The 12,227-nt window shown below is 40.9% G+C and overlaps 1 protein-coding gene across 1 annotated transcript in view; it reads right to left on the bottom strand.

Moving 5' to 3' along the window:
- The window catches only part of LOC118428562 (DNA excision repair protein ERCC-6-like), a 36,197-nt gene extending 29,626 nt beyond the window's left edge, over window positions 1–6,571 (bottom strand). The window contains exons 1-3 of the mRNA XM_035838658.1: window positions 6,440–6,571; window positions 5,954–6,010; window positions 5,086–5,279 (exon numbers count right to left, since the gene is read on the bottom strand). Coding sequence (XP_035694551.1) covers window positions 5,086–5,279; window positions 5,954–6,005 — 246 coding nt within the window. The 5' untranslated portion in view covers window positions 6,006–6,010; window positions 6,440–6,571. The remainder of the gene's footprint in view (window positions 1–5,085; window positions 5,280–5,953; window positions 6,011–6,439) is intronic.
- Window positions 6,572–12,227: the final 5,656 nt, after the last annotated feature.

Here is a 12,227-nt window from a genome sequence, read left to right as displayed (position 1 = left end):
ACGTCCAAAATACCTGAACATCATGATCAGTGGTCCAGTCAGTTGGACCTGAAGTAAATAACGCTGTCTTGTTATTACCAGATTTTTGAGACTTAACCCTCATCCGACCGTATGGGGTCATTTTTGACCCCAGGCGTATATTTTTATCTGCCATAGCAACATTTTTCATCGGAGAAAAAATTCCTTCCATGAATTTGTTTGTATATATGTCTTACAGCATCTACCAATTTTTCACCGAGTTTTGTCCATTATTCTATAAGCTATACTTGAAAGTTTGTGTCTGGTTCGGTGGGGTCAAAAATGACCCCAGCCAATTATGATTCATTAGTTACATAAAGATCAAGAAATTTCAATAAAATAACAGGCATTCCTCAGCATTGCTTTTACAGCAACAAGTTATAGTTGTTTAGATGAGTAAACATCAAATATTTTGAAAGGAATATAGTTTTTTAGTGTAAAACACAGTTTTTAGACATTATGCATAAATTATGTTAATAAGCACTAACTACCTATGCTAATGAAAGTGAAAATGTTTCTAATTAATTAAAAAACAATATATGGTCAGAATGTGCAGAAGGAACCTACAAGAAAGATCTTTGCGGGGAAAATAGACAAGAGTTATTGTATGTATGTATTTAGGTGACAGAGTAAGTAATAAATTCGTTACTTTTCACAAATATTGTATCTTTTCTTGTCAAAAAACATGATTATGCCATCAGTATTATTGTAGCATCAAAATTATCGATTAGAAATTGCTAAGACAAAAACATTGTTAAAGTAACTGGAGTATGGTAGATTTTTAGAGCAAAAGATGGTTTCTCCTTATTTTCTGAATAAATTACAGTCAAACCTGCCCGAGCGACCACCTCTTCTCAGCGACCACCTGGCCATTTCGACCGCTTTTTCTCGGTCCCGATTTTTTTCCCCATTGACCTAAGTATTAAGCAACCTTTTCTCAACGACCACCTGGCCAACGCGACCGCGACCGGCCCAAATTGGGACCCATAACGACCGCATCATTTTCAAAATTTTGATCATAACTAGCGCGATTTTGTGCCTAAATCGGCCAATTTGCGTCGGATTTTGACTGCTGTAATATGGGAGGAAATTTCGTTGTAAGAAAATCCGAATTTAGTTGAACAGAAGTTTTTTTTAAAATCTATATCATTATAAAGTGAACGAATGCTGAAACGTATATAGCCTCATACTGTTTTAAGGTATTTCGGTTGGCTAAATTGACCTTCCACTGTTTTCTTATGAATGAATTAAGATAGAATGGAGCCGTAACGAATGTTGATAGATGGGCATACAAGAATTCGAAATCTGATTTTTTGGGGGCCAAATTGATTACGTCATCATTTTTATTGCCCCTAATAAAAAAAAAATACAGTCAAACCTGCCCAAGACGACCACCCGGGGGACCGGAAAAAATCGGTCGATTTGGACAGGTGGTCGCTGAGAAGAGTATCGCTACAAATGCATGGTTGCGCAAATTGATATCTACTAATGATCTGTAGTAATTAGAAAATGTCTGTTTTCATCTAATTAAAAAAAGTAATTCTTAATAACTACAGATTGTTAGTAGATATCAGTTTGCGCAACAGTGCGTTTGTAGCCTTCATCATTATGCACATGAAAAACATAGTTTCATTGCAGTGGTATGTACCAAGGTGCTGTATTCTGTCATAGAAAAAAGTATATTAGGGGCAATAAAACCTGATGACGTCATCAATTTGGCCCCCCAAAAATTAGATTTAGAATTCTTGTATGACCATCTTTCAATATTCGTTACGGCTTAATTCTTTCTTAATTCATTAATGAGAGAACAATGGAAGGCCAAAATGCCAATTTAGCCAAACGAAATACCTTAACCGTTAACGTGTCACTCTGTGTTGTGACAAAAGACGCAGTTTGCCGGGGTCAGAGTTATCAAAGCCAATTTCCATTACCTTGAGGTTAGCGTGGGTAAACGTTGACGTTGGCGTCCAACAACTGTACCAATTAGACATGCTTGAAAAGTCTTGTTTGTTCCTGTCTGACATGCACTAAGTCATTTGTGAAATATGCATTCATGCAGATCGTTTGTGAGCTTTACGCCAACTCCTTATTTTACCTATAACTGGTACTACGTGTAGGATAACGCCCTACAGCACAACCAGTCAATCCACCTGACCTGAAATAATTCTGTCTTACTGGGAAAAAGACGTCGAGGCGTTCTATTCCTTTAATTCTCTAGTTAACTGGTAGAATACTGTAATACAATTATGACGACTGTTATCACATGTAAAAGCAGTTATGACGGTTTTAGACTGAAAAACCTTTTTTGAAAAAAAGTGATAAATAGACTAAGATGAAATGTGAGGGGAGGTGAATGATTTTGTATTCAGCTAGAAGGGCGTTATCTCACACATACTACCGTCCGATTACGTAAAATCAAAGGTATACTGACATCTACAGTACGGAATAAGTCAGCTATTTAACATGTTTTCAATTTGTCACAGTATTTTACAAAAGTATTTACAAAAACACAGTTGAATTCTAGTTTCTCGTTATGAACACTATCTACGCTCAAGTTGATAGACCTGTTCCTAAATCACTCGTATAGTACCGGTCTTTAGAAACACACAGGGAAAGACATCAGTTCCTAAATACTGAAAAAAACGTCATGTTGGAGGGGAAGATAACTTTAGGCCAGATGTATATAACAGAGTGTGCGATTATACCGATCGTTCTAAAGATAAGGACACTGTTGAAAGCCGGCAAGTCTGGTTTGTTTGAACCTGTATTCATTCATGAGAAGCTCAAAACAGGCCGCTTTTCATTGAGGTCATGAGGGAGGTCAGGGTCAGATAAAATATAATAGAGATACAGATTACATTGGGTACTAATAAATCTATCGACCTATATATATCACTACACATACAAGGTACAAAACATATAGTAGGGCAATAAGCTCAGTGGTCATAGTTCGTGTCCGTTCATTTTGCTCATTACTTTTACTTCAAGAGTCTCTTATACCAGGACAGATTTGGAACTGAACCGGGCGCTCTACAGAGCTTTAAAGCCTCGTGTTTAGATCACAAGGATTTAAGTACAGTGTTACTGTTATGTATTGTATTGTATCGTATATTATGTAATTGTATTTGAATTTGTTTATTGTAACTGTCGCATTCTGGCGGCCCTTCTTCGGAGTAAACAACAACAACTCGCTCAGTGACACCTCATCTCGACAACACAACCACTGTCACCTTGATATCTTGCAGCCTTCAGTAGCAGCCTGTCAAGTTGTTTGTCTATGTCTGTGTTAACCATCGATTAAAGGTAACATTACAAAAGTGGTTTGTCCATGTGGTATCCATCACACTAACGAAAACTTGGGGAATGGTATAAGGAGCGAATGTCTGCAAGGATCTAACAATGGTGGCAGTTGTCACATTTTGCACAGTGATCGCACTTGGCCAACAATATTTTTTCTTCTCTTAAAAAAAGACACCAACTATTGCCTTAGCCTCTGGCTAATCAAGTTTTTTAGACATCTTCTCTGATCTGAGCATGTTCAAAACATTGACATATGTTTGGTTTTTTAACCTGTTAGAAATATGTCTTACTTAGGAACAAGTACATAGCACCAACGCAGGACCCTCCTCTTTAATGACGTAATGGAAAATACTGGTGCCGCACAGCCAAAAGGGTTTACTTGGCTCCACGCCCCCATTATGCACCGTACGCGTGATGAATGGATGGATGAATGAGTCACATTTTACACGTCTGACATTGCTTTTGAATGCCGTTGGTGGGTGCATCGCCGGCACTCCCATATAAATTTACATGACAAAAAAAGTTTTTGCCTGACCCAACCAGAGAAGGATACGTATTCGGGGCTGCAGTTTCTCATTTTGAAAGGTATTCTTCTGATCCGCTATCAAAAAAGGGGACGCTACCGGCCTTGTGCAGGCAGTTCTGGTGGAGAGAGAACACCTGTTAGACCTCCGAGGCCATCCGAAAGTCAGGTGCCCCAAGAAATCAAGACAACAGCGGAAGGCAAGACATCTTCTCTGTAGGATAAGGTAAGAACATCTTGTTCTCCTTATAAAGACATGCAGTTCTGTATCAGTCTATTACCAAATTTTCATGAAGTGATAGGGTCAGTTACTGGCGTGGTATTGCTGTTCTCCTCTGTCCCCCGAAAAAAAATTGTAAAAGAGCAGCTGCCGGTGCTATCTATCTCACGAATTGTAAAACAGCAGATGCAATACGATCTTGACTTGACTTAACTTATGCAGTACGATCACAGAACAAAATACCGATAATGATTCACATTTTGTCAATACTGTCTATAACGTTAGTGTACAAATATTGAGCTTTAAAACACTGTATCGTATAAAAGCTCGATAAAAGCTTGGGGTTAAATTTACAATTTACAGTGTGCGTGTTTTATTTGACATTAAAGACCTCGCTTCTTTGCGTGCGTGCATTGTGCTTGCTATTTGCCATTAAACACAACAGAAACCATTTATACTTTGCATCGGGCATGTTTTGAGTCGATACTCTTCTCAGCGACCACCTGTCCAAATCGACCGCTTTTTTCAGGTACCCCGGTGGTCGTCTTGGGCAGGTTTGACTGTATGATAATGAGTAAAAATTACTGCGACCAAAACTTGTCAAAATATTTTTCATATATTGGTGAAACATTAAATCCATACAAATGACAAAATAAGCCAGCAGAAATATGTCTATAAGCAAAATAAAATGGGGTCGGTCAGATTCGTCGTAAAAAATGTACCGGTCGGATGAGGGTTAAGTAAAAGTATCTAATTCCCACAACAAGGATGACAATACACCACCAAAAAAAGAAATGATAAATGCTCTTGTTTGAGAGTGAAAATACATATATCTTGTCTGCATGCTTTACAAAATACAAAGTTTTATGTACCTGAACCTGTACCTGTAAGTGCAAGTTTAACGTTACTGGTACAGGTAGCCAGTGGAGGCTAGGCTTCTGGTTAAATTCTAGAGTTTGTGTTCCACTGAGTCACTGTAGTCTGTGAGTCACACACTTTCTAAACTGCGAGCATCTCTTCTCACCTCTATTTTCTTGATCTTCTTCAGCAATTTGTCTGTGGGATAAACCTTCTGTGCCTCCCTGAACTTCTGTAGGGCCTTCTGAAGGTTTCCTTTCTCCTGCTCTTGCTTGGCTCTCATGATCAGCTTGTTGAAGAGAGCCTTCGATGAAGCATCCATCATGCCCATACCTGATGGTCTGGGCTTGGCAAAATCGCCTGATGGTACAGAAAGCACGTACACATCAACCAGTGTATCAGTGTACATAACAATCACTTCAGTCACAGTGGTATTCATGTGGGTTGGCTATTGTCAATGCTCTACACTGAATCCAGGAAGGCAGCGACTACAAATTCAGCCACTAATTACACTATGTCCCTGCAGCCAGCTATATGTAGCATACACTGAGTAGACTCTACCTTAGATTTATTTCATATTACTCATTGGAATTGCAACAAAGCAATCCAGCAGCATCATACAGTTGTATTGCTGATTTGGGGTGCCATCTAACTGTAACAGCTGAACAGGTCCTATGTTCGGGGAGAGATACACCCCAAGCATGTAAAAGAACCCACCACTTAAAGTGTAGGGACCTTCCCGCTGTGACTCAGTGTGAGTGGATCAAACCTTACTGATGGTATATAGGCTGCAAAAATATTCTGCAAGTTGCAGTTGGTAGTCTCAAACGAAAGAAGAAGAACATTCATATGTGAAAAGTTTTTAGTTGTCCGGCTAGGCAGCGAATCATGTACACGTCTTATTACACTTAATCATAACATGAACAGGCATGCATGTCATATACAACATTTGTTGGTACAAATTATTTTACTGTGAACTAGCAGATAAAATTAATAATTATAAACAAATATTTCTACAAATCAAAAGCTCTTACCATCTTCCAGTCTCATCCTACCCACAGCCTCTGCTGTGCTGTTTATACTCATGTTTCCTGGAAGGAAACAGAAAAGAAACATTCATCTTTGCTGCAAGAGAGAATGGAAATTTTGCAGAAAAAACGTTGGCGCCAGTAACCCCGGCCCCTAAACACCCACATGGTGTGCAAAAACCATCTGTAGTCTGAGCTCTTCAGGAAAGCACATATAAGTTCTCAAATGCTAGAAATGGCACCATTCTGGCTACTTCTCTGTCTGTTTCTGTTCCTTGCTTGGCGTATAACTAAGACCAAAGAGTGATAAAATGCGAGGAAACAGTAAAATCAACTGATACTGACAGATCGAAATCATCGATCCAGACATAATTTTCGCACGGAAAAATGTCACCAACGCACGCTCAGTGCAAACTTCTGACGAGTTTCAGTCAAATATGATACACAAAAACCTGTCTACAAATAGTGTTACGTATTTCGCAGGGTGTCTACCTCTTTCTCTCCTGTCTGGGCCGCGCTGAACGAAGACGACGCCGCGCAAACTTCAGCAAGACCACGTCTGAACACGAACCTCCACGACTGAAATTTTCAAAATGGCGCTATTGTGTCACGTGATTGCATAATTTAAGAGGAGTTGTTATCGTTTCAGGACACAGGAACTTCGTTTCTAGTGTATTTTAACGTTGTAGTTTTTATAGCTGACTTTATACTTTTTGTACTAATATTGGTACAAAATTTAAGAATCTATTACGGAGTGTTTCCTAACCTTTGACCTTACTCAGCGTTTCGGGGTAACGTTACTTGCAACCTGCAGTACCACTGTTTGTTGCACTGTGGACCCGTACGTGGAAAAGAAGGTTTTTTTTGGCGACGCCTTAAGGGCGAGCCAAATGGTATATATTATGTTCAGTCTGCAAAAATTCTAGGAATTGCACAGGCGTGTTTCCACAGGCAAGTATGGAATGTTAGCCTCAATGAATCTGAAATGGAATCTGGGTCATGTCCCAGGAAGCTGTGATCAGGGGGATGGTTGGGTCAGCTGAGGTCAACTGACAGGGATAGCCATATACCATAGGTGGACAGGAAATGTTACATATTCCGGTCATAATTTTGATTGATGGCAAATTGTAATTATATTCCGAGCCAAATGTAATTTTCATGGCATATACTAAAGGTATATTAAGTTCACACACTGGTAATTTTCATGGCATATACTAAAGGTATAGCAAGGCCACACACACACACACACACACACGCGCGCGCACACACACACACACACACACACACACACACACACACACTCACACACGTTGTTCAAACTCCTTTTTGGTTACATGCAAAATTGAAAGCACAAGGACATGTATGGATGGTGGGCAAGTCATGATCAGCCTTGCACCCAACATCATCTTGTCAGCATATGATATACACCCTCACACTCAGGGTTGACATCGCGGCAAAGCCTAACGATATCACCCCTGACAATTCAGCCAGGGTATTTGGGTATTTGGGGCGTGGCTATCGGAGAGATGGCTTTTTGTTGTCGAAAGCTCGGAAAGGCGCCATGTAAGGCGACTCATTAATATTCAAGAGCAAGATAACAGTACCGGCGTAACGTTTCACAGTTCATTCAGCGTCCAGACGTCTTTATCAGGTACCAAATTTAACATCTGTCGGTTCTGTGGGTATAGGGTAACCACGGCATCACCGTATACATGTACCGACCTAGCATACGAAAAAAAAAACATTACCATCACGCAAAGATAAACAGATCTTTGTACACGCCGCGCCGTACGCTGTTTGTTCGAAACTTGCAATCCGGTCGCTGATTGGCCCGCGACAAATCAGACAAGCTCATTATTATTCATAAGCAAGGCGCCCCAAATACCCAAATACCCTGGCTGAATTGTCAGGGGTGATATCGTTAGGCTTTGCCGCGATGTCAACCCTGAGTGTGAGGATGATGATATAATCTTGTACAATACTGAGAAATATGTCAAACCCTGCTATGTTTGGCTTTTGGGGGCACATTCTTTCACCACTCTGGCTGGAATTCCAATGGCACTGCCCAACATTGCCTCCTTCTCTGGAATTCCAACATTCCCACTGAAATCCCTACATTGCTACCTACACTGGAATGCCAACACTGTCTCTCCAACACCTTGGTGGAATGTGGAATGTAGGGCATGCTGGGTCCCTTGGTAAATGTGGAATGTAGGGCATGCTGGGCCCTTGGTGGAATGTGGAATGTAGGGCTCCAACTTGAGCTCCTCGACAGGCCCCTTGTCCTCCAGAAAGTTGCAGTTCAGGTCACCCATGATTGTTATTTCCAGATTGCTATCAGATGCTTTGTCAAGTGTTTCTCTGAATAGTTCGAAGAAATGTTCATCCTTGGGTGATCTGTAAGCACAGCAGACGAGGAGATGTTTTGACATGCTGGCCGTAGGTTTAGGTTACTGGCCAGGGTTAGTAGGACAGGGAGTTTCCAGTCTATGCACGCGCACCTACCTGCCAAACCCGTTCCAATGCTATTTCAACGTTTTGCACTGGTCAAAAAACCCTACAACACCCACCGTCGCCAGGCAATGTATTTTTCCATTGCCAATCTTGTTTTTATTATTTAGAAACGGGCTGGGTGTTTCTTGGGCGAACTGTGAGTTCAATGAACACAGGATACAGCCAAATTACGTCGCGCCTTGTAAAACTACGTCGTAGTTGGCTGAAGCACGCCGTAGCTCAGTTTTGACCGGAGTAGAAAACAATAATTGTTATAGTACAGTCAAACCTGCCCGAGTGACCACCTCTTCTCAGCGACCACATGGCCATTTCGACCGCTTTTTCTCGGTCCCGATTTTTTTTCCCATTGACGTAAGCATTAAGCGACCTTTTCTCAACGACCACCTGGCCAACGCGACCGCGACCGGCCAAAATTGGGACCCATAACGACCGCGTCATTTTCAACCTTGAGGTTTTTATCGATTTTTTTATTATAACTATCGCGATTTTGTGCCGCAATCGGCCAGTTTGCGTCGGATTTTGACTGCCATTACGATGTTATGTTTAGAATAAAGATGGCGGCGGTCAATGGGCGGGTCAATGGGGCAGTCTACTGTAATATGGGAGGAAATTTCGTTGTAAGAAAATCCGAATTTTGTTGTTACAGAAGTTTTTTAAAATCTTTATCACTATAAAGTGAACGAATGCTGAAACGTATATAGCCTAGGCCTCATTCCTTTTTAAGAAAGATCTGCATATGTAGCTCATTCCTTTTTAAGAAAGATCTGTGTGAGTGCTTTTGTCCAACCAATGGTCCAACTGTGCTGTACATTCACCCGTGGGTAAGTACGCTATCGGGACGTACCGGGCATTTCCGCAGCATCGAATTTGAAAGGTACACCGTAGTTATTTCAGATACGGCGATCAAGAACACAGCGACGCATAAAGGCTTGTATGGTAACTGACAGCATCAAATGTCTGTTACTGTCTAAAACGTTAGTGTACAAATATTGAGCAGTTCTCTTCTTGTTATGAATAACGTTGCCGACTTGCTGTCCTCCAGAGAGAAATTGTATAGCCAACTAAATACGTATAACCCAGGTCCATCTAACGATCGTAGACGCAGAAATGCATAATGTACAGCACGTACTTTATTGTATGGTAGAAATCCGATTTATAGAAAGTAACGTTATATCTTTTTTTAGACTAGAGTAGATCGAGTAGACTGTCTTTTTAACCTCCTTGACTTGAGTAGAGTTTCTCTGGCGCAGGTAGAAACATCCTGATCCAATTTGTCCAATTTCTGTTCATTTACTGTATTAAAATTCACCAGGCTTACTGATGATTATTAATTACGTTTTTGCGTGCGTGTTGTATTTGGCATTAAAGACCTCGCTTACTTACTTCTTTGCGTGCGTTTGCTTGCTATTTGCAATTAAACACAACGGAAACCATTTATACTATGCATCGGGCATGTTTTGAGTCGATACTTCTCAGCGACCACCTGTCCAAATCGACCTTTTTTTCCCGTTCCCCCGGGTGGTCGTCTTGGGCAGGTTTGACTGTATTAAATGGATGTTTGAAAAAGGAAAAAAGGACAACTGAAAAAAAAAAACTTTTCCTCTTCGGACTCTGTCTCCCTTTGTCTCTCTCTGTCTCTCTCTCTCTCTCTGTTTTTCTCTCTGTCTCTCTCTCGTGCCTTTCGTGCGTTGACATACGATCTACTCTTTTGTCCCATCTATTCTTTCAGAGGTCAATTAACGTTAATATGCACCGCACTCCATGTCCATTGGTGTGATAAAAGTAACGCCCAGAATAGAAGACGGTAAAGTAACAAGGTCACGATGTACTAGGTTTCCTTCACACTACCCCACATGACTCGTCGGGACCGGACCACCTAACATTTCGTGGTAGGCTTTTGCATCTTTTTGCCGTACAAAACATGTAATTCCTTTGTTAAACATTTGTATATTCTCTTATCTGAACGAATCTTATAGTGCGGTTGACTTTTTTGGGAAGTTTTTTAAACGTAACTTTGAACATGTGGCCGTTTTTCTCGCCGTTGCTAAGGTGGTGTTGGATCATAGCGACTACATTTTGGCGCCCAAACAAAAAATGCCATCCTGGGAAAAGTACTGCATGCGAGCGCAAAGTTTGGCGTTTGTCTTCCATTGATATGTCTGCTTGTTATCATTAGGAAAACTATGATATTACTAAGGAAAGGCCTTTACTTAAAGTTCTGTACATAAATGTATGTTTTGTCAACTTTTACTACTGTAGAGTAACGCATGGGTGGTTGCCTACTAAGTTACCTTAGTGATGTGTTTATCACTGAAATGTTTCAATGTCTTTGTCTTCTTCGTAAACCACCTCAAGATTTAGACGCAAAGCCCCTGTCTTACGTTAAAGACAGTCTCACGACTTTGCCCCAACTGATAAGTTCGACCGAGGGTTGGGATCAGTCGGCCCCCGCTTGGAGGCGGTCGAGCCCTATGCTTGTGACGACTATTGCACAACCGTTTCAGGACAGGTCCACGTCCTAGAAGTAGTCGTCTTTGGGATAGAGAGGTCAGATGGGATTCGTCGAAGGGTTTGTAGCAAGTTGTGAGTTGGTTGGGGAACAGTCGCCTCCAGATTTAAGTCCCAACCACGCCTTGTCTACCTGCTAACTTGATTCCAACCAATTCTAAACCACTTGAATAGTCCTTCTAGACCGCCTAAACTTTTCTACGATCTACCAGCCAATACAGTCGTTTTCTTTCTATAGAAAATGCTTCTTTAAAACGCGGCCGTTCGGTGTTTAACGTCTATTCGGATGGGGTGCAAGCCGTTTCAGTCAAGTACTTCGGCGGTATTCGAACCCTCGGCCTCCCTTGGAAGGAGGATTTCTCAACCGTATACAGAAAGAGAGAGAGAGAGAAAAAAAGACGTCCCTAGACCGAAGTCACCATACTTTCACATGTCATGCTTTGGTATCTGATGAGTTAGTGGTAAATATTTTTTCTTAAAATTTTTTGTTTTGTGGGTTTGAAGCCCAATAAGTTCTGCAAAGCTTTGTATAAACTGTACCGAGTTTTAGAGTTAAACAATACAAAACGTTCCTTAACGGTAGAAATGGTACGTCGATATTTTACCAGCAGAGATACTAGTAATAAAATCGGCGGGTGTGGTTAAAAAAGTGCTCAGATAATGCTCAATGCATTGTCTAACTGTTTTGCCTTGCTGTATGTTTTTCTAACTTGCTTCATTTGTGTTGTGGATCGCTGTTGCACTTGACTTTGCATGCATGAATAATGTCGCTAAGGCCTCCTTTGTACTCTTTGTTTGAGCCGCATTTGTCTTATTGTTATGTGTTTACGCCCTCCTGTCAACCGTTAGGCACAGAGCACGGTATCATAGTGTCGGGTAACTGTACAAACGTCACACAACGCTTACGGCTCTCTTCACACAAAGCATAACTCTTTGTCGACTTAAAGAAAGCATTCGCCTTGTATAAGTGCTTCTAAACTTCTTTTGACTGAGATGCAACTTAGGCACTTCTTTAGACATTCATTTATCTAGAGTACTCTACAAGAAAACAAAGAGTACAATTTGTATTAAGTTTGCTATCCGTTTGTCACAACAGAGCAAATGTTGTTGCAATACAGGCCATTCTTTTCCCACTTTTCGGCGCGAAACCAAAATATTATTGAAAGGTAGAACCCCTAGTAGTACCCTTGGCTTAAACCTCAGCGTTTCAGACATTAAAATAGACAAATAAATCTTCCGAAAAAAAAGCCAGAAACTC

Source organism: Branchiostoma floridae, chromosome 13, assembly GCF_000003815.2.
Source record: "Branchiostoma floridae strain S238N-H82 chromosome 13, Bfl_VNyyK, whole genome shotgun sequence".
Taxonomy (NCBI): Eukaryota; Metazoa; Chordata; class Leptocardii; order Amphioxiformes; family Branchiostomatidae; genus Branchiostoma; species Branchiostoma floridae.
The sequence above is the reverse complement of the archived record's forward strand: the minus strand, read 5'-3'. Positions and strand labels throughout refer to the sequence as shown.